Genomic DNA, 23,324 nt, shown 5'->3' with positions numbered 1-23,324 from the left:
TTTTTTTTTTTTTTTTGCGGTACGCGGGCCTCTCACTGTTGTGGCGTCTCCCGTTGCGGAGCAAGGCTCCGGACGCGCAGGCTCAGCAGCCATGGCTCACGGACCTAGCCGCTACGCAGCACGTGGGATCTTCCTGGACCGGGGCATGAACCTGTGTCCCCTGCATCGGCAGGGGGACGCTCAACCACTGCGCCACCAGGGAAGCCCTCTTTAGCCCATTTTGAGTTTATTTTTGTGTATGGTGTTAGGGATTGTTCTAATTTCATTCTTTCACATGTACCTGTCCAGTTTTCCCAGCACCATTTATTGAAGAGTCTGTCTTTTCTCCATTGTATATTCTTGCCTTCTTTATCAAAGATAAGGTGACCATAGGTGCGTGGGTTTATCTCTGGGCTTTCCATCCTGTTCCATTGATCTATATTTCTGTTTTTGTACCAGTACCATACTGGCTTGATTACTGTAGCTTTGTAGTATAGTCTGAAGTCAGGGAGCCTGATTCCTCCAGCTTCGTTTTTCTTCCTCAAGATTGCTTTTGCTATTTGGGGTCTCCTGTGTTTCCATACAAATTGTGAAATTTTTTGTTCTAGTTCTGTGAAAAATGCCAGTGGTAGTTTCATAGGGATTGATTGAATCTTTAGATTGCTTTGGGTAGTAGAGTCATTTTCACAGTGTTGATTCTTCCAATCCAAGAACATGGCATATCTCTCCATCTATTTGTATCATCTTTAATTTCTTTCATCAGTGTCTTATAGTTTTCTGCATACAGGTCTTTTGTCTCCTTAGGTAGGTTTATTCCTAGGTATTTTATTCTTTCTGTTACAGTGGTAGATGGGAGAGTTTCCTTAATTTCTCTTTCAGATTTTTCATCATTAGCGTATAGGAATGTAAGAGATTTCTGTGCATTAATTTTGTATCCTGCTACTTTACCAAATTCATTGATTAGCTCTAGTCATTTTCTGTTGGCAACTTTAGGATTCTCCATGTATAGTATCATGTCATCTGCAAACAGTGACAGTTTTACTTCTTCTTTTCCAATTTGTATTCCTTTTACTTCTTTTTCTTCTCTGATTGCCACTGCTAGGACTTCCAAGACTATGTTGAATAATAGTGGTGAGAGTGGACATCCTTGTCTTGTTCCTGATATTACAGGAAATGCTTTCAGTTTTTCACCATTGAGGATGATGTTGGCTGTGGGTTTGTCTCTTATGGCCTTTATTATGTTGAGGTAAGTTCCCTCTATGCCTACTTTCTGGAGGGTTTTTATCATAAATGGGTGTTGAATTTTGTCGAAAGCTTTTTCTGCATCTATTGAGATGATCATATGGTTTTTATTCTTCAATTTGTTAATACGGTGTATCACATTGATTGATTTGCATATATTGAAGAATGCTTGCATTCCTGGGATAAACCCCACTTGATCATGGTGTATGATACTTTTAATGTGCTGTTGGATTCTGTTTGCTAGTATGTTGTTGAGGATTTTTGCATCTATGGTCATCAGTGATATTAGCCTGTAGTTTTCTTTCTTTGTGACATCTTTGTCTGCTTTTGGTATCAGGGTGATGGTGGCCTTGTAGAATGAGTTTGGGAGTTTTCCTCCCTCTGCTGTATTTTGGAAGAGTTTGAGAAGGACAGGTGATAGCTCTTCTCTAAATGTTTGATAGAATTCCATTGAATTTCTTGATCCTGCTTTCCAGATCAATTACATGGTGCTTCCTTTTTTCATTTATGGCTAAATGTCTTTACTTTGGTACTCCTCTTTCTTGGCCCCTTTTGTGATCATGATGTTGTCCCTTGCTATACTTAAATTGCTGTTGACTTCTGCATATCAATTAAGTGCCCTTTTATTAGTCCTAATCCTCCTTGATCTCTTCAGCACTAACCACCTCTTCCTTCTTGAAATGCAGTGTTTCTTTGGCTTTCTTAATCCTGTACTTTCTTGTCTCATCTACCTGCAGCCCCTCTTCCATCTCCTTCTTTTGCCCCATCTCTGTGATGGTAGGCATTTCCCCCAATGTTTTGTCCTCTTCTTTCTTCTCTGTTTTGTCTCATGGCAATTTCTTCTCCTCTCATAGGTTTGGTAGTCACCTGTATGACAGGGATCCCCACATCAAATCTCTAGTCTTGACTTTTCCCATAAATCTGTTCCTCATTTCTACTCTCCAGATAGATTTCTCTTTTTGAATGTATTTTCTTCATCTGAAATCCATTTACCAACTTTCCTTCAATGCTTGCTCTTCCTCCTAATTCCTCAGTGTCTGTTAGGGGCACCACTGTTTTCTCAGAGTCTGAGACAAGCTTCAGAGCTGTCTCAGGTACCTCATTTGTCTTACCTTTCATATCCACTGGTCAAGTGATGTTCATTGAGTCTTTACATCTTTCTTCACCTCCCATTATTTTTGTCATCTTCCTATTCCAGGCAATTGTGAACTTTTCCCCTAGACTTTTAGAGTAGCCTTCTAAGTGGATTTATAGCCTCTAGTCATTTATATGTCTTATACAATATTAACTGATGGCTTTTCCTAAAGCAGTTCATGCTAAGCTCCAGTCTTTCCTGGATTCTGACTATCTGCTGAATAAAATGCAATCTTCTTAGCCTGACTTCCAGACTTATCATGATCCCAACCTACCTTTCCAATTTTATCTAAGCTTTACCTTTGGTTTTTGGTTCATAACTTTCTAATAGCAGTTACTGTTTTCAGTACGCAGAGCAGGAAAGTAACATTTTCTTAGGAACTATGAGATGCTTTGTATATGTCATCTTGTTTAATAACCACAGGAATGAGTGAGCTGGGTTATATTCTCACTTTAAAGGTGAAGTAAATGAGGCTCAGAAAGTCCAGGTTAACTTGTCCAAGGTCACACAGCTTGCAAGTAGAGCAATCAAGATTGGTCAGTTAGGTCATCCAGTTTTCCCACTGCATTATGTTAAATATTTGTGTACATTTCATTTTCCCATTGTTTAACTTTGACTGACCTAGTAAGTGGGTTACACTTACTAGGATCAAAGTGTACATCCATTTAAAATGTGACACACGTTGTCAAACTGCCCTCTAGAAAGAGTACATCAATTTTACTTCTACCAGGAATGCATGGAAATGCCTCTTTCCTGACCCTAGGCTGATATTGGACATTTTCGGTCTTAGCCAAATATAGCCAGTGGCTTAAATTGCATATATTCTAAGAATTTTGCATCTCTTTAGGTGTTCATTGGCTTTCATGTTCTTCTTTTATGAACCACTTGTTCACGCCATTTGACTTTTTCTTCAAACAGACTGGGATGTTTTCCCTATTGATTTATACAGTAATTAACATATTAAGGATATTAACAGTGTGCAAGATGTTATCCCAGTCTGTTATTTCTCTTTTAACTTAGATTATGGTGTCTTTTGTGGTGCATGTTATTTTATTTATGTTGTTAATACTAATATTTTTTTCCTTTATTGTCATGCTTTAGAAGTCCCTCCCCACTCCTAGATTAGAAATAGATTCACTCATATTTTCTTCAAGAATTTTTATGGTATAACTTTTACATTTAAATATTACATACAATTAGAATTCATTGTTAGTAGTGAGGCGAGGATTTAGCTATATTTTTCATGGATAGGATAGTTGTTCCCAATTTTAAAAATTCATCTTTCCCCCATTATTAGAAATGTGGGCTTTATCATATAATCTTATTTAATTTTAATTCTCTTAATTATCCATTTAAATACGTAATTCTCTAGATTCCTTATGTGTCCCTCATTAACTATAGAGCTTTAGAGAATTTGAGTCTTCAAAATAAAGACAAACCTGAGGGAGTTGATTTTTTTTTTGCCTAATAAACAAACTTTTTTTTCTCAATGCACCTGACTTCTCTAGACATTTTTGAAGCAGGTGATTTGTAACATGAGCAGGTCCAGGAAGAGGGACTTGCGTGGCAGCAGGGCAGGAACTTTTCTGGACCTCTCATTCTTTTCTTTACAGGAGGCAGCTTGGAAAATAAGCATGTGTGACAGTTCCATGGCACAGATTTTTGCACAAGACTCACTAAACACTGAGCAAGGCCCAGAATTTTCCCTGAGCCCCAACCAAACACAAGAGGTAAGTCCCTGTTGGTGACAAGCCAACTGCCCAGATACGTGGACTAGCCCCCAGAGATGACAAGCTCTCTGTGTTTTGCAATATTTTGTATTGCAAACCAAGAGGTCTTTGTGAACTTTGACATCTTTATGTGCGCAGCCAAGCCGGAGCACAGGAAGATTTGACATCAGGTGTTTATGTAGAGAGTAAGCGTGGTACAGAGCGATTGAAGATGTTTTACTCACTCACTGCTTGTGAGGGTGAACTAGCCTTTCCACGAACACCTCCTTCTTCCTTCTGTAGATGTAACTTACGGGGGCGATGAAGGTGGAGGAGAGCTAATATTGGTTAACTGCCTGTTACAGAAAAGGCATTTGTATTTGCTGTCTAATCCTCAGATTAATAAATAAGGTAGGTTAATACCTGCCATATGTTTACAAGTGAGGAAATCAAAATTCAGGGAATAAAAGTACAGTTGGTAAATGGAGGAGTAAGAGTCAGGCTCAGAATATTCCACTCTGCCTTCCTAATTTGAATATTTAGTATTGAAAGATGTGAAACCAAGGCAGATTCGGCCTCACAAAATAAACTGCCACCACACCATCCCAGTGACATATTTAGTACTTGTGCAGATGCATTTAGGTAAGGCGCTTTAGCCAGGCAGGTTTGCATTTTATAAAATGGGGGGTGGGGTGGGGTGTGTGCACCTGTTTGTAGAATTGACAGTAAAATAGTTTTGGTGGTTGGTATTTTGGCATGAAATATAGCTACAGCCAGAAAATTCATTTGCCTTTTAAATGGATCTTACTTAGATCAGCGATGCGTTATACAGAAATCAAGCAGTGTAACATTCACTAACTGAGAGGCTAACTTGGATGCCAGAGGGTTGACAGAATTATGTCAAGACTTGGGACTTCCCTGGTGGTCCAGTGGTAAAGAATCCGCCTTACAATGCAGGGGGTGGGGGTTCGATCCCTGGTCAGGGAACTGGGATCCCACATGCCGCGGGGCAACTGTGCCCGCGCTCCACAACTACTGAGCTCGCGCGCCTCCACTAGAGAGCCCACATGCGGCAAGCTACAGAGCCCACGTGCCCTGGGGCCTGCGCGCTGCAACTAGAGAAAGAAAAGCCGTACACCACAACTAGAGAAAAGCCTGTGCCTCGACGAAAGATCCCTCATGCCTCAACGAATATCCTGCGTGCCGCAACTAAGACCCAACGCAGCCAAAAATAAATAAAAATAAATAAATAAATAATAAGTAATTTTTTTTTTAAATGTGGACTTGTAGACCCCAAGGCATAATGAAATCAGGGATTGGATTCTGGTTCTACTTACTAGTTGTGTGACCACAGGCAGTTTGACTAGCTTCTCTAAGCCTCAGTTTCCTCATCTGTGCACTGGGATTAATGGGTTTGGGGTGTGAAATATGAGATGGTCTTAGCACAGTGGCCTAGCTCTAGAGCCCAATAAAAGTTTGGGTATTATCAGTTTACATTAATGCTTTAGAGATGACATAATTCTCTAACAAGAAATACCTGTGGTCATACTCTTTTAGCCCTCCAAAATGTACAGTCATAAAACTTCCATTTAAATAACTTCTACTTTTAGAATTTGGGGTTATCGTTTTTGGAGAAGATATTCAGCAGGGGTGCTATTATGGAAGAAAACTGTGGACTCAGAATTAAAAGATCTCAGAGCTGTGTGACCTTGGACAAGTAATTTATATCTGGGCCTGAGCTTCTCAGAAGCAATGTGGTGGGATGGGAGGGGTGTGAACTGATTAAACATTAAATGCACTTGGATTTCTGTAACTATAAAAAGAGGTGAGTGAACCGATTCCTGGCACATTCCCCAGGCCACCTTCAGGTATTGAAGTTCTACAGTTACAAATAATCTTTTTTTCTTCTGTCACCTTTGGATTCTTTTCAGGTTCAAATAACTAGCAAATAAAGCCGAGATTAGTTATCCAGCTTCCTTATTTCCTCATTAATTCAGTGAGTTAGTGAGAAAGCTAAGAAATTAAATATTGTCATTTTCTACATCTGTGTGGCAGATAGAGGTGCTCGAATGTTTTTGAGTAAATAAGCAAGGCAGATGGTAAATCTGTTATTGCAGATTAATTAATTAATCAATCAGTATCAACAGGTTGTTATCTCAGGTGACAAAAAAGAGGATCCCAACATCTTTGCCACTAAGATAGAAATATCTGAAAGCTAGAAAACAATTAATCAGGGCTTCCCTGGTGGCGCAGTGGTTGAGAGTCCGCCTGCCGATGCAGGGGACACGGGTTCGAGCCCTGGTCTGGGAAGATCCCACATACCGCGGAGCAGCTAGGCCCGTGAGCCACAGCTACTGAGCCTGCGCATCTGGAGCTTGTGCTCCGCAACAAGAGAGGCCACGACAGTGAGAGGCCCGCGCACCGCGATGAAGAGTGGCCCCCACTTGCTGCAACTGGAGAAAGCCCTCGCACATAAACGAAGACCCAACACAGCCAAAAATAAATAAATTAATTAATAAAAAAAAAAAGAAAACAATTAATCAGATAACTAGTAATTGGTGTCTGGCAGTAAAATCACATATCTGTTGCTTTTTTAAAGATCAGAATTAAAAAAGAAAATTGAAACAGGTGAATCTAAATATAGATCTGTATGTGAACTTCAGAGAAAGCAAGGCAATGGGAAGACTTCCTTAGGAAGGTGATTCTTGAAAACACTGATGAAATCAGGGGAGAAACAGCGTTTTGGCAGAAAAGGCCAAACATATGTGAAGTTAATAGATGGTCAAGGGGAACGAGTACAACTCAGACGACCCTTCTGCCAAACCAGCTTTCATAAGCCTCATCATTGTGTGTGAAAATGAGTGGTATTTTCATACCCTGCATATTTTTGTTACCACATACCAATTTGGTCTGCTTCTGTTGTACTGAAAGTTCTATGTTTAAACGAAATTCCACAAATATTAGGAAATATGCATTTGAGTTGCATATTGCTCACATTTGTCAGCAACTCCCATTTCTCAGTTAGCCAAAACAGTGCCTTGTTAGATGCTGAGATGGAGTTAGCAAAGCCTTATATAGAAAACATTGTCATTTCATCATACTCAGAATGAATAAAATATTTACAGAGATCACTAATTTTGTAGAGCAAAACACAAATCCTTATTCCTAAAGAAATTCCTCTAGAGGGGTCGACAGTACTCTCTCACTATTCTGGAAAAAGATGTGGGAAGCAAATATATCTCTATATCAATTCATCTTTTGCCTCCAAATTGAAAGTATCTATTATATAATTACTAGAATACTTTCACTTGGTACCTGGGAGAAATTTTTCTATCGGATCGATAAGCAACCTAGGTGTTTCAATATTAAAAAGAACACATCACACATCATACTTTCTTTATACTATACTATAAGCATCTAGTCCTTAACTCAGTAATATTTGAGTATTTAGAAGGTGAAAAGTAGTTTTAGAGACACACTCTGAAGAATAGGAGCAAAGTTTCCAAATTACCCCAGTGAAGCTTATCACTTGACTCAAGTTATTATTATTTTTTATTTTATTTTATTTTATTTATTTTTTTTTTTCTGGTGGTACGCGGGCCTCTCACTGCTGTGGCCTCTCCCGTTGCGGAGCACAGGCCCCGGATGCGCAGGCTCAGCGGCCATGGCTCACGGACCCAGCCGCTCCACGGCATGTGGGATCTTCCCGGACTGGGGCACGAACCCGTATCCCCTGCATCGGCAGGCGGACTCTCAACCACTGCACCACCAGGGAAGCCCCTCAAGTTATTTTTAATAGGGAGAAATTTAGATAAGTACTAGTAGGGGTGGGGGGGAAGCTAAAATATTTTATAATCCAAACTACTTGAGAAGATGTTAAGTTAAAAGTGTGAGGTATATTTCCTTGTATCCCTGCCGGTGCGTAAAGATCTTTTTTCGTGTTTGAACAGAGCGCACAGCAATGTAAGCATTGCTTAATCATGCATCATGCAACTTTAAACACTGGCCAATTCGCTGAAATGTTTCAGACACACACACACCCACATGCACACCCTCTCGCTCACACTCACCTGTCTCCTGGGACCCACCGTTTAATGAACTGCAAGCCTGTTTGCGTCCTCTGTGCCCAGGAACTCTGTACCTGTGTACATGCAGATCAGCTGCTTGGAAACCTGGGGCGCCAGGTCACGTGATCATTGCTATGCCTGTGGAGGTGGCTTTCTCTTTTCTTTCTTACTTCTTCTGCCCTTATTTTTCTTTTAACTGGGGAAATGCTATAAGTTCACAGGTCTTTGCAAGTCCAAATCTGAACGTTTTGGACTCCTAACCTTTCACCGCTGGATTGCCTTTGGATTTATCATAGGGTACCACACCTCCTATCAAGGTTGCAGCTCCAGGATTTTCTGATGAGCAAGGAGCTTTTGAGGCCACAGTGGAGAAAGCAAGGCCCAAGCCTGCGGAAGTCCTTCATGTCTGCAAGAACCAGGTGGCTGAGCTGGAGCTGTGGCTGCAGCAAGCCAACGTGGCATTCGAGCCAGAAACATTAGATGCAGACATGCAGCAGGTGGTGGAACAGCAGCTGGTAGGGTGCCAGGTAAGCCTAATGGGTCTGAGCTCGTGGTCTGCCTCTTCACCAATCACCTTCTAAGCCTGGGTGAGTTTCTTTTAAAGCGACAGTGTGATTCTTCCTGTTACTCTGACCCCTATATGTATCTTGGCCTCAACTTTTTGTTCTCAGGATAGTTCTTTGAAATGATTTATGTAAGCAGAGTATTTGGGGAGATAGTAGTGGGTAAGATCTCAGAATCTAGAGTTCAGATCCAGTCATTAACTGTGAACTGGTAGGAGTTAACTTCTCCCCTCAATTTCCTCATAGAGTAGGTTATCTCCTAAAACTTTGTCAGGATTAAATGAGATAAATTATCTAAATCAGTGTCTGGTGTATGAAGTATATATAAAGTGCTCAATAAATACTAATTTTATGCATAATATTAAATTCTTTGAATTTTCATTCATCAGAAATGAAAATGAATATCCTGATTTGCAGGATTGCAGATACATTATAAAAGGGCTTTGCTGCCGTGTTATTACAAATGCTCCTGCTCTTGCTGGGGAGGGGCAGGAATGTAAACTTCCTTGCCTGGGAGTCATTTTGAGTAACATTTGCTGGCATAGCCCAAAGGTTGGGATCTCTGTATCCCACCAGGGAGGGGCGAGACTGACGACACTGCAGGAGCATAATTGAGCATCATGCACCCGACAAGCCCAGCCCAGCCCAGCCCAGCCGAGGCGCCTCCCCTAAAAGCACTTAAGACCTGCCTTGGCCAGATTGGCTCGCTTGCAGTGGTTCCAAGGACAAGGACTTCCTCTCAGAGTACCCCAAGTCACTGGCCAGCCCACAGGGAGCTCCACCCACTTTATCCCATTATGGGGTTGGGGACGACCCACCTTGGCCCGAGGCCGGCACTCCTCCCCTTTTTCCATTCAGACTCACAGTCTTACAACATCCGGTGCCTGTCCAGTGGGACCCAGGTAAGCAAGCTGGACTTCCTTCCTTGGGCAGCTCAGCACTTCTCACCCCAAAAGTCAGCTCCGAGGGCAGATTCACTCAAATACTGGCACTACTACATGATCTAGCTGATGAGGCGCTTGAGAGTCTGGAGAAGACAGTGTAATTCAGCACAGAGCAGTGCTCCTCTAATCTGAACCTGCAGTATTCCAGATGTTGAGACCTAGCCATTTAAGGCCATTCAGAAGCCATCTGCCAATTGATTGTCCTGCTGACTGGGTAGACCCCCAGAGCCAATTCCTTGATCATTACCAAAATCTGGTCCTTGGGCCACTTGTAGTGAGTTCAAGCATGTGAGGGCTGCTCAAGGAAAAAACAGGACCGCAAGGTGGCAGTAGCTCACAATGAGCTTTATTTGGTGGGACCTGGAGGGACTGGAAAGTCTCTCATGGCAGGGGACCTTCCAGAGGCTTTGGCAAGGAGTGAGGGTGGGACCACCACCCGGAAGGGAAGAGACAATGGAACTCCCAGAAGATGGGCAGTCCAGAGGGGCTCGTGTCTAGGTGATGCCAGAGAGCTCTGAAGGATAGCAGAGGCTGGGGTCTTTAGAGCACCAAAGTTTGTCTTAACCATGGCTGACAGATATGGGGGTCCAGTTTTGAGTCTGACACTAGCGAAATGTGAGCTGATGTTTCCGCTGTGAAGAAATGAACAACATATGGGTCAATATACAGGGGCCAACTTTGGCTCATTTGTATAACACCATGACACATACAGTTTAACTTTGAAACATATAAAAAGCCTTACAGCGGTCTGTAAAAACACTGAGTTGCCAGAGGGAAAATGTCCAAAGGGCAGGAGCAAACAGATCGGTCAAGAAAAGAATTATATTCGGTAATTTAATATTTGAGAAGAATGTTTAGCCTTGATTATTAAAGACTTGTGAATCAAAACAGCTGTTGTTTTGCCTCCTACGTTACCTTGACAAAAATTATATCATCCTGGAAAACTCTGGAGAAATAGATCCACTAATGTCTGTCTGATTGGTTCAATGTTTTGGGAAGTCAGCTGTCAGCAGATAAGATGTCCATCTTCTTTGACCTAATAATCCCATTACTTTAAATTTACCCTCTGAAAATAATCCAAAAGGAGAAGAATATTTATGGCTGCATTGATGACAGAAGTGAAGCCCTGGAAGCAGTTGAGAGGCTTAACAATAGGGAGATTAAGAGAATTATAGAGTATTGACTTGTGGCTATTAAACTAGGAATCATGAAGTATATGTATGTAGACACATGAAAATGTATCCATAAAATAGCTAAATGGAGAAAAGGAGTGCAGAATTATAGTATACTTTGTTTACAGCCACTTTAAAATCTATAAGTACATATTGTTTAAGCTTAGAAGAGTCTATATAGAGAGGATACAAGTAATTTGCTTGAATGGAGAAGTTATAAGTATGTTATGTGAAAATTTGTTTTAAGAATAGAGTTCTTCCTTAAGTTTCTCTCAAATAACTGAACATGTTCATAGTCACACCCTATTTTAGCTCAAGCATTCACAGTGCCGGCTGTGTAAGGCTGAATGCTGCTGCTACACTCGTGTGCCCAGCCGGTTGACATGACTTTTGGGGCTCCTGAGCCCCGGGAGAGGGCAAACTTGATCTGTTAGGAGGAAAACAATGATGGTGACTTACTGGGAAACTTACTTCATCCTCCTGATTTATTTTTAGATCCGGGTGTAAGTTGGCCAGTTGTATCAATGACTAAGTGTTTTAGGTTCCAAATTATGTCTTCTGTAGTCGTCTTCTGATATTTGGGAAGCTTATTTGGCTTGAGAAAGCGAAGGAAAAGAGCAAAGGAAAGAATTTTCAAAGAATTCTTTTTTTATTACTACTCAGCACTTGGATTGCAATAGAAAAAGTTTAGGAAGGTGGGGAAAAAAAAATAATAGTTGGCACAGACTACGTATCAAGCCCTGGCCAAAGTATGTGGATTTAACTCTAGCTTCTCAAAGTGAGCTCAGGAGGTAAGTTCTGTTATTATCCCCAATTTACAGATGACTAGAGGCACAACCATACAGTATAAGGTGCCCAAATTTTCCCAGCTACGAAGTGGCAGGGCTGGGATCTGAACCCAGGCAGTCTAGTTCCTGTGTCTGTGGTCTTAACCACTATGCTATAATGGATACATTAAGCTCTGTTTTCTAAGGTGAATATAGAATCACTTGTTTTAGATTATTTTACAACCAATTTATTTATTTACAACCGATTTGGAGTTGGTTTGGTTGTACCCTTACGGATAAGCACAGGAATTATGTGGAAGTTGTTTTTCTTTCCCCAGGGTCCCTTCCAACTTGTGTTTCTAGGACTTTATATATACACTTAGGTAGAGAGAGTGAATCTAACTTATTTTGGACTGTAACATTTGCTTAGGACCAAACCTATGATTAATTAAATGATTTTATTTCCTAGGCTATGCTAACAGAGATTGAGCACAAGGTTGCCTCTCTGTTAGAGAATTGCAAAGATCAGGGCCTGGGAGACAGGGGAGCCACTCAACAGGAGGCTGAAGCACTTTCCTTGAAACTAAAAACTGTGAAGTGCAATTTGGAAAAAGTCCAGATGATGCTGCAGGAGAAATACAGCGAGAACCAGGTAAAATATGACTGTGTATAAACATGTATGTAGATACATGCATATGGTAGATCCATCAGCAAAGAGCTGTGGGTGGGAGTAAGGAAACAGCTACAGAGGAAGTACAGTAAGTAAGGAAGAATTATGCCTCTTAAAACTGTAAGGCTTGGTTACACTGGCTTTTGTCATTGGTTTCATTTCGCTGTGTAGTTTTCCCATCTAGGTTGTCTTTAGTGATGGTGTTGGTTTGGTTAGAGTTGGTTTGACTGGGTTGATTGTTCTTGCTGATAATGAGCTCTCTGTAAGCCTTGTTTGTAAAAGAAGGATATGTTTTAAAGGAGTTGTGTGACTCTGACTGGAAAAATGAAGCCTTTATAGATAAGATTAAAATTTGACAATCAGAAACACAAAAACGTGTTTCCAGGGTACTTTTTGTTATTCATTTATAAATATTCACATATACTGATGAAAGTATCATACAGCTGAAGTGTGCTGTGACTTTTAAAAGCATTCTGTGTATATAAATGCAAATGTTCATCTTGTGAGTAGGATCTTACTATGTAAGATTTGCACCCATACTTATGAGTTGGTGGTTTCTACTTAAGAGGACTTACATTCACAGAAATAAGATTGGCTCCAAATACACAGGCTGTATGGATCCTCTTTTATCCTAATATGTTCTCTCTCTTTTAAAACAACTACTTACGTTTTAGACATGGAGGAAATTTGAGTTCATAAGCATAATACCATGTCTGTTTTTTATATCCATTTCACTTTGTCCTCAGTAAAAAAGTGCAGTAGATTTCCTAGCTTTTAGTAACTCATTGGATGAGTTAAGTTGAGGAATGATAAAACGACCACTTCATCAAACATAGTGGTTTTTGAAGTTGTTATGAAATAAGTACATTAAATTGTAGTGTATAATTATTGTAATTAACAAAATACAGTCATTTACTTCACATAAAACTTTTCCATTGTGTAGTCGCATTATTAGAATTGAAATAGGTCACCATTTAAAATAAATAGTCTGCTATCATAAAATGTTTTGCAGCATTCTACCATGCTAAAGAAATCTTCCGAGCATCAGAAAGTACTCCAACCAGATAACCTTTCTGAATTTGAATCTGTTGTAACTGAAAGGCCACAGTTTAGCAGACAAAAAGATTTCCAGCAGCAACAGGTAATTTCAGCCCCGAACAGTTATAAAGATAAGAATAAAGCTTTCTGTATGGAATTTCCCATTGAACTAAGTACTGAAAGGCCATTGGAGTGTTTTCTTAGGTGACTGAATAGAAAGTGTGATGTGTGAGTGTTCCTGTGTGTGCAGCAGCTCTGAGTTTTGAGCGTTTACTGCAGTAGCTGCTTTGCTTTCATCTGCTACAGTTGGGGATACTGGAACTTGGCTGCCTTATTAACTTGCGTCTTATATCAAACTAAGCAAATATCTTCAGGGTGAACTTACCTCCTTAACCGCAACACTTCTTTCCCTATTGTTTCGAAATATGTTAGTATAGTTTTGGGGGTTTTCCATGTGTGTAGCATATATTTAACAATACTTGGTCATTGTGTGAATATTTTAAATAAGTTTTTGAAAAATAAAAGTTAACGAGAACAAGCAAGCAAGAAAGAGTAATAGTAAATAATGATTTAGGAAGTGATTCCAAATCAGCTGATCTCAACAGAAGAAACCCTTGGGTACTAACTGAAAACCTTGATTGATTGGACTATTTGAATCTTATTCAATTATAGGTTCTGGAGTTAAAACCAATGGAACAGAAAGATTTAATCAAATTCATAGAATTTAATGCTAACAAAATATGGCCTCACTATCGCCAACATGATAAAGATACAACTCAGACATCATCTGTGAGGTAAAATATTTTTAAAGAATCGGACATTCGGTAGTATTGTGGTTGGGAGAGTTAACAGTGTTTCTTTTAATATCACTTACAAAACATTGTCTGAATGTAATAAAATTTTTGTATGTTGATTATTCTTTTCACCTTTTGTTTTCCCTTAAAAGCAGTAAGGCATCTAGCCCTGAAAATGATGCTCCAGACTTGATCTTGTCAACCCAGGGCCAAAGTGGAGATAAATGGCAATATTTACATCATGAACTTGCATCAAAAATTCGGCTCCCTCTACCTCAGCTTGTGCAGCCCCAGGTCAGTGTGTATGTGCACACAGTGTAAATAAGTGTGTTTACCTTTGAAAATCCAACGAGCATTTATTAAACACACGTGTATGTTCTGCATTATTTTCAAAAAGCAGATTATTTATTTTCAGAAGGCAAAGATGCCAGGTGGATTTTCTTACTTAGCTGTCCTCTTTTCATCTTCCTGGAAATCTGCATTAAGTGCTTCCCTTTTGTGCTCCTATAGCACGCCGGGCTTCCCTGATCATAGCTCTTACTATTCTATACACCTGCGTATTTGTCTGTATTCCCCATTAGATGGCATGAGAAGAAAGACATGTCTGCCTGATTCACATTTGAGTGCCTGGCACAGTAGTAACTGGAACATCAAAAAATCTTGGTTACTATATGTTGAATGAATAAAGGAATGAATAATATATGTAAAAAAATACTTTTAAAATGATACGTTGCTATATGAGTGTCATTCATTCATCAAAATATTATTTGGGGGCTTCCCTGGGGGCACAGTGGTTGAGAATCTGCCTGCTAATGCAGGGGACACGGGTTTGAGCCCTGGTCTGGGAAGATCCCACATGCCGCGGAGCAACTAGGCCCGTGAGCCACAACTACTGAGCCTGCGCATCTGGAGCCTGTGCTCCTCAACAAGAGAGGCCGCAATAGTGAGAGGCCCACGCACCGCGATGAAGAGTGGCCCCCCCCCCTTGCCACAACTAGAGAAAGCCCTCGCACAGAAACGAAGACCCAACACAGCCATAAATAAATAAATAAATAAATAAATAAATAAATAAATAAATAAATAAATAAATAAATAAAAGCATTAAAAAAAAATATATATATATATATAAAATTTGGCATCTGCAGTGTGCTGGCCCCTATGCCAATGGTACCTGTCTATAGGTATTCTCACCAGCACACCTTATCACACCTGATTATTGCCATTACAAGGGTTTATTCATACTGTGCCAGCTACTGATGGATGTCTATCTAAACAGGGAGCCCATGAGCAGAATAGCACCGTGGCTCCCAGCAATCAAGCTTCTGCCTTTAACTTTGCACTCAAACTGCCGGGGCACAGGGTTTTCACTGGTTTCCCAATTCCCCAATCTGGTGGGAGCTTTTCCGTTCTCTTTTACTCTACCAAGAACCTTATTTGACCAGTTAAAGTTGAATCAAATTCATTGGTAGGATTTTAGTCTTGGTTTCTCCTTGTCATATACACTATAACATGTAATATATCATTCTTTTTCCAGCAATAGAATAACATCCCTTGTTCTCCACCCTTCTACCCCAGCAGAGTCATCTACCAACCCATCCTGTTCCTTTATATATGTTAGTTTTCCAATGTGGGAAAGAAGTTAACTCTGAATCATTCTCCCGTCTGAAGTCACAGCTCATTTTCAGTACTTATTTAGATTTTCAATAACAAATCAAGATGCAGATCTGTCCCTGGAGGTGACTATTCTATTGTAAGAGTTGGCTGTATGCCAGGAGTCTACCAATAAATGGGAAAAGAAACAGCTAACCTTGGAACACAGATAGATAGCATCCCTACAAATTGAAAGATTAGTGGTTTTATTCTGTTTTTCAAATTATACTGTTTCCCCTCGTTTTGTTATCTAAATGGACCCTCAAGTGTCTGTGCAAAGCCTGTCATGACTTTTCAAAGCTGTCCAAAATATTTAAATTTTAATTTAATTATTTTTTTCTTATAAATGACAAGATAGACAAAAAACACTTTCCAAGAAGGTAAACTCGGAAGATAGCATGTTTAGGCATTTTTGATGTTTTATGTTAACATTCCCAGGATCTCAAACTGTTCGTAATAGGGTTTCCCTTTTTCAAATAGGTTGCCACAAATATGAGTGTTCTACCCAGTGTGAGTATATATAACTTTAGATACCCAACAACTGAAGAACTGAAAACTTATACCACCCAACTTGAAGACCTCCGTCAAGAAGCAAATAATCTTCAGACACAGGTAGCAGCTGCATGTTATATATTTTCCTCATTGTAATAACAAAAATGAGGGGAAATGTGATATTGTAAATTGGTCATAATTTTCTTTACTGAACAAATAATAGGACACATAATGGAATGAGTCCTAGAATTGCAAATAGGATTTATCCCTCTTACTGACTCTGGTAAATTTGGTAGTGGTTGCGTAGAATACCATGTGCATAGGCTTCTAAACCTGAGTCCAGGATTGGCAGGAACAAGGATCTTGATTGATTAGTACTGTCTGCAGTGGGGCTCTGGGATTGCAAGGGTGAGAAGGGAGGGAGGGAGTAGCTGCAAGGTTTCCAACCTTGAGTAGGCTTAACACTGAGGCGGGTGTGCGGGATAGCTTAGGTACCCATCAAAGAACAGGGCAGGAAACAGCCCAAATTGGGGTAATCAGTAGCTTCGGCAGGCTTCTAATTTAATTACAGTCACCAGGCTGTACCATGCCGTACCATGCCTACCTTTAAGATGTTGTACCTTTTTCTAATGAATCCTTCAAGTTTCTTGATTTCTTTTCCTTCTCCAGGCCATACTTGATTTCATTAACCCACTTTCTCCTATGTTAAAATATGGGAGGCAGAGAACAGTGGGAAGAGAGATAGTGTGATTTATCTGGGACCACGCTTCCACCTGGATGGCCCCACTAAAGAAGTCCTTCATCTCTTGATTTACCTTTTAATTCCATTCAGTAGTCAACTCACTACCTAACACTGAGTTTCTTAAACGTGTTTCTCTCAGAGTTAACATCTTAATTTTATTTATTTATTCTGCTACCTAGTTCACAATGCATTTGAAATGACTAATTATAAAAAAAAGCATAACATAAATTGTAAACTATAATGGAAACCCGGGAAAATGTAGGCTTAGGAAGACGAGGAATCTTAGTGATTTTTATTTTTCCTTTTCTCCTCTTGATTTAGGAAAACGTGTCAGAAGAAACATATGCAAATTTGGATAAGAAATTACTTGAACTCTTTCTGACCCTCAGTCAGTGCCTGGGCAGTGTGGAGGAGATGCTGCAGACCCCTTGGCTCCTGAGAGGGGATGTCGGTGCCCAGCAGGTGCACTATGAGGTAGGGAGCGTCCATCAAGCCCATGTGTCGGCCATTACCACAGGCAGCCCACTAGTTAACTAGAGCTGAAACCTCTCAAGGTCAGATCTTGTTCAAAGTGTCTTTCTTCCTCTCCACTTTGCAGACTCTGGCTCTTGAGTTGAAAAAACTTTGCTTAGCTATGAGTGACAAGAAGAATGATATTTCAAAAGCCATGACTTGGCCTGGCAAGAACGCCAGCCTGTTCCTTGACTGTTTTGATAACCTCCAAGTCTACCTGGAGCACATCCAGGCTACAGCTGCCTCTAGGAGCAAGTCCCTGAAAGCCGGCCTCGACTATAACCGCAGTTATCAGGTATGGGTCTGGGCGCTTGGCTGCTTTGACAGTGTTTTAGGTCGTAGCATGGACCTCTAATTTCCATTCATTCCTATTCCTGGCAGCATTCATGAGTGGGAATTGCTAAGGAAAGTGATGACACTCTTTCTATGAAGGTCTTTAAGTTAGTTCAGCTGCTCATGGTGGGAGACCATTTGAAAGTGAGGTCCTTTCCAAACTCTCGGGTATGAATTTGTTAGGTTGAGCTAAAGCAATGTTTCTTTCCTGCATTACATTCAGCCACTTAAATAGCGTCACCTGGCAGGATTTCTAGGTAAGGGGAGCCATTACAGTTTTTGAGCAAAGGAATGACCATCCATGTACATTTCCGGCAGACCCATCTGGCAGTTGTCTAATGGGGATTAGAGCAGAGACTTGAGGCAGGTGGACTAGTTAGGAAGCTACTAAAAACTATCTAATGAGAGAGAAAAGAAACAGAACATCACTTAGGAAGGAGTCTTGCCCATAAAATCGAACCTGAATCTGATCAAGCCTCTAGAATCCAAGTCAAATAGACACAAGGGAGGAACATGTTGAGCGGCACCAAGGGAATGCAGTCAGCCAGGCCCAGGCAGTGGCAGGCTGCATAGAATGTGTGTGTCTGTGCTTTTTTCCACGACCAGCCCGCCACCCCAACACCAAAAAATCCAAAAAACCAAAAAAAGAGAGATGGGCAGGGAGCCTGCAGATTACAAGGGGCTTAAGACACTTGTTAATCCATTGCAGCCTATTGGACCTCATTTAGATCCTGGTTCCAACAAGCCAAAAGGAAAAAGTATAGGCAATTAGAGAAATGTGAACCCTGCCTTGATAGTTAATAATACTAAGGAATTATTATTGATTTGTAGTATTTTTAAAGGGAGGAATCTTTATCTTTTAGGAAATACATACTGAAACATATACTAGTGAAATAATATGATATCTGGGATTTGGTTCCAAATAATCTGAGGGAAGGAAGGTTAGGTACAGTCAAGAAAGCTCAGGGGACGGGCTTCCCTGGTGGCGCAGTGGTTGAGAATCTGCCTGTTAATGCAGGGGACACGGGTTCGAGCCCTGGTCTGGGAGGATCCCACATGCCGCGGAGCAACTAGGCCCGTGAGCCACAACTACTGAGCCTGCGCGTCTGGAGCCTGTGCTCCGCAACAAGAAAGGCCGCAATAGTGAGAGGCCCATGCACCGCGATGAAGAGTGGCCCCCGCTTGCCACAACTAGAGAAAGCCCTTGCACAGAAACGAAGACCCAACACAGCCATAAATTTAAAAATTAATTAATTAATTTAAAAACAAAAAACCAAAAAAAGAAAGCTAAGGGGAGGGTGCAGAAGAGAGACGATCAGCCCCAAGTCAGTAATTGTTAAAGCTGGATGGATGTTGGTAATGCAGGGATTCCTCCTATTTTGGCATATGTTTGAAATTTCTTATAGCACAGAAACTGAAGGACAACTGAATTTTTAAAAAGGTACTGAAGACCTAAGTGAGATTCTCACTGTTTCCTGCATTTATCTTTTTATACAGAATGAAATAAAGAGATTATATGATCAACTTATTAAGAATAAAACATCTTTACAACAATCTCTGAATGAAATTAGTGGCCAGAGTATTGATGAACAGCTTCAGGTAATCAAGTCAAAATAATTCAAACTGACTTAACCTTGAACCAGAGAGCTTTGTGTATAAGCTGTGTTTCTGAATCACTTCCCAAAATATAAGTTTGTTTAGTGTTGGGAAGGGTATTGAGAAATGAAACCCTCACCCTCTTTGTAGGAGTGCCAATTAGTCCAGCATCTAGGGATCATTTGGCTACATATCAAAACTTTAAGCCTAAATGCTCTTCCATACAGCAGCTCTTTCACTCCATTTATCCAGCAAGTATTAATTGAGGACCTACTATGTTCAGGCACTTCTCTAGGTACTGGACTTGCACTTATCCTAAAGAAAAAGGCAAGTGCATAAAGATAAATATGTTTATGAATATTCAAGGATGGACCTAGCTGCACTGCTTGAAGTAAAGACTCTAAATAGCCCAAAAGTCCATTAAGAGCAGACTGTTGCTAAAGCAGTGAGCAGCCTTACAATGGCATACTATATGTCCATTTAAAAGGCTCCAGATACGTTTGTACTGATGTGAAGAGATGCTGAGGAGCTTGTGAGGAATGCAAATTGCAGAACACAATGATGTGTGCAATCTATTGTGTTTCAGGATGTGCTCTATACCTCTACTCAGTACATGCTTTGAACACATTAGGAACAAACTGTCAACTGTGGATCTTTGGGGAGAATGGAGAGGATAGAGAAGTGGGACTTTCACTTTTCCCTTAATTCTTTTCTATACTGTTTAATTCTTTTTTTTTTTTTTTTTTTTTTTTCTCGGTAGAACACAATGGCCTTAGCCCCATTTATTTGCATAAGCCAGAGGTTTCTGCCACAGTAACAGTCTTCTTAGATCGTGGGGAGCCCTTTCCCTCCAGCCTCGGCAGGGGCAGAGGGAGACGGACACACGAACACGTCTTTCAGATCCCTTTCTCTGAGGTCTGAAGAGACCATCTCCTCCTCTCCTGTTGCCTCTAAATGATTAGCTTTCTAAGTCTGCACCCCCCACCGCACACACAGTCTGCTATGGGTTAAGCACCAAATATTAAATCAAACCCATTAAGCAGGTTGCTCTTTAACCACAGACACAAAGAAGAGTGTGATGCCACGAAGGAACTGGCCAGTCTTGGAACAAATGTACATGCTCCCTTCTTTCTGACCCGTGGAAGAGTCTGCTCCTTGAGCCTGACCTGGGTGTTTCATCACAGGGAGACTGGGGAGCCTTCCAGGGAATGACTCGACTTTGGCCCTCTTCCCCGGCTATAGGGATGTTGTTCCCGCAGGGACCATCCAGATTCCAGCTCCTGAGAAAGACAAAATGTTTAATTCTTTTAAAATGAATATGTAGACTCCTTATTAAAGGGTTTTACTCTTTTGTATTGTCTCTCGCTTTAGAAAGCAGATGCATATACAGTGGAGCTGCAGAACTCTGAGAGCCGAGTGGCAAAACTAAGAGACGAAGGGGAGAGGCTTCATTTACCTTCTGTTCTACTCCAGGAGGTTTACAAATTAGAGGTATGTCTGAGCAGAAAACATAACTATGAATTGTAAAGAGTATTACTCTTATAATTTACTCTCCGTGAATTACTATGATTGTAAAGAGTAAGACTTTTTTCTTCTACCAAGGGAATTTAGATATGTTCTTCATTTGGGTTATTTTCATGGTTGGATGGAAAAGTCTGTGCACACCTGCTCTTTCTTTTCAGGATGTACTTGACAGAATGTGGGGAATCCTGAGAGCCAGGTACACAAAACTCAGCAGCCCTTTCATCACTGAGAGCCAGCAAGATGCTTTGTTGCAAGGCATGGTAGAACTGGTGAATATCGGAAAGGAAAATCTTGCTCATGACCACTTACAACAAACCAAAAGTAAAGTTGCCTTACAGGCTCAAATACAAAATCACAAGGTAAGACACGTGGGTCAGATCACCTTTTCATAGACTTTAAGTTTTTCTGAGTGTGAACTAAGAGCATCCGTTTTCTTCCTTGGTGAAATTTACATCATTCCTTAATTCTTTTTTTTTTTTTTTTTTTTTTTTGCGGTACGCGGGCCTCTCACTGCTGTGGCCTCTCCCGTTGCGGAGCACAGGCTCAGCGGCCATGGCTCACGGGCCCAGCCAGTCCACAGCATGTGGGATCTTCCCAGACCGGGGCACGAACCCGTGTCCCCTGCATCGGCAGGCGGACTCTCAACCACCGTGCCACCAGGGAAGCCCCCTTCATTCTTTTAACAAACATATATTACAGTGCTCCCTGTGTACCAGGAACCCTGCTAAACTCGTAAGAATATGATTGTGAGTGAAAACAGACATAGTTCCTAATATTTATGGAGCTTTCAGTTGATTGAGAAGACATATTTGTCAAGGAGTCATTCAAACAAATTTAAAATTAAACTTGGAACATTTAATAGAGGGAATTGAATTCGGCGGTTAGGAGAGGTATTACTGAGAACTGAAATCAAAAGAAATATTTAAATTACGTAAATGTATGTCTAGCGTAATGCTACAATAAATCCTTTTGTTTTCCATTCATTTCATTAAACAAAACCTCATGATCATCAACAAGAGATATGCAGTAATTAAGTGCTGGTAATAAAAATGTATAAGACAGAGTTCCTGCCTTCAATAAGTTGAAGTCTAGGCTTTTGATTAAGTAGACCTTAGTCTAAGAAAATTTCAGAGGTAAATATTGTATAAAGGATGGCGGGGAAGAGGAGAAAATATATTAACTGATAGAGACAATGTGTCAGATGCTTATGATAGATGCTTTTATAAACCCTTGTATGTATCCTTTTCAAAGAACAAGAGAAGGGATTCACCTAATAAGAAGTTCCCCCCAAACAACTAGAGGGGGCAGCCGACTATAAATAGAGAGCCATGTGAAGGAAAGCCTTCCTCTTTAAAGGTCTTAAAGTGCTATTCTGGGAGCTTTTCAACCAGAATCCCAATAGACCCCATCAGCAAATTCCCTTTAGTTAACTATTTTATTGTGTAGAAGTTAGAACCAGAGTTTAGGAATCCCTGGCTCTTGAATATGTGAGTTTCTTGGGCTCACACAACTATCCATCCAATTTATCATCTTGAAACTAATTAGCCACATCAGTGGCTTTACCACTTTTTGTAAAGTTTCTTAAAACTTGGAATAACTGATATAGGAAGATCTCACTGGAAATTTAAATTGACTAATTAATAATGTTTGCCCTTTAATATGGACTGTTTTGTGGAAAATATCACCTAGGGTAATTTTTCTTTGTGATTTGTTAAAATTCCATTCGTACTCAAAGACTGTGGACACGTAGGCAATTTTTATTTTGTTTCCTCGTGTGTTTGATTCTGCATGGCTGTCCTGGGATTTTGGATTAAAAAGTAAATGACACTATAACATGTTGAAGTAACTTGAATTTTAAGATTTTTCACAATGTAAAAATAAATAAATATTAAAATCTTCCTCATTTCACAGCTTTTTTTCCGGAAGCTTGTTGCTGACATGCTGTTGATCCAAACATACTCCAACAAAATGCTTCCCTCTTTATTGCAAAAGAAAGAGACAGTTTGGGCAGAACAAGTAAAGGAAGTTAAATTACTAGAAGAAAAGTCACACCAGTGTGGAATAAAGCTGCAAAGTTTATTGCAGGTATGTGGCTTTCATAAATTTTGTACTTAAGGCGGGAATTCTGGATTTTCAGCCATCACCTCTAGTTTTGAAAACAAGTATCCGGTTATTATTAAGCAGTAGTTAAGTGGGAACCAGCAGTGAGGAATGTGGAATCCTGTTCCATCTCTGACTGCTACTCCCGGAATGAAATATTAGCTGAGATTTCTTATATGTTGGTTAGGGATGGCACAGCATCTTTCTACCTTCTAGGTTTGTGTACAAATAAACAAAAGGGAGAGCACTTTGAGATCTTGAATGAGATCATTTGATGAAATAGTCAGCGGTTCA

The 23,324-nt window shown here is 40.4% G+C and overlaps 1 protein-coding gene across 3 annotated transcripts in view; it reads left to right on the top strand.

Moving 5' to 3' along the window:
- The window catches only part of SYNE2 (spectrin repeat containing nuclear envelope protein 2), a 277,599-nt gene that overhangs the window by 166,690 nt on the left and 87,585 nt on the right, over positions 1 to 23,324 (top strand). For all 3 annotated transcript variants that reach the window (XM_007460064.1, XM_007460063.1, XM_007460062.1), the window contains exons 64-76: positions 3,970 to 4,086; positions 8,429 to 8,659; positions 12,048 to 12,230; positions 13,261 to 13,389; positions 13,959 to 14,080; positions 14,233 to 14,374; positions 16,211 to 16,342; positions 17,286 to 17,438; positions 17,563 to 17,772; positions 19,308 to 19,409; positions 20,778 to 20,897; positions 21,089 to 21,289; positions 22,842 to 23,015. In XM_007460064.1, the coding sequence (XP_007460126.1) occupies positions 3,970 to 4,086; positions 8,429 to 8,659; positions 12,048 to 12,230; positions 13,261 to 13,389; positions 13,959 to 14,080; positions 14,233 to 14,374; positions 16,211 to 16,342; positions 17,286 to 17,438; positions 17,563 to 17,772; positions 19,308 to 19,409; positions 20,778 to 20,897; positions 21,089 to 21,289; positions 22,842 to 23,015 (2,016 nt within the window). The remainder of the gene's footprint in view (positions 1 to 3,969; positions 4,087 to 8,428; positions 8,660 to 12,047; positions 12,231 to 13,260; positions 13,390 to 13,958; positions 14,081 to 14,232; positions 14,375 to 16,210; positions 16,343 to 17,285; positions 17,439 to 17,562; positions 17,773 to 19,307; positions 19,410 to 20,777; positions 20,898 to 21,088; positions 21,290 to 22,841; positions 23,016 to 23,324) is intronic.

This window comes from Lipotes vexillifer, unplaced genomic scaffold, assembly GCF_000442215.2.
Source record: "Lipotes vexillifer unplaced genomic scaffold, Lipotes_vexillifer_v1.1 scaffold672, whole genome shotgun sequence".
NCBI classification, from domain to species: Eukaryota; Metazoa; Chordata; class Mammalia; order Artiodactyla; family Lipotidae; genus Lipotes; species Lipotes vexillifer.
Note: the sequence above shows the minus strand (reverse complement) of the source record. Positions and strands in the feature narration are given on the sequence as shown.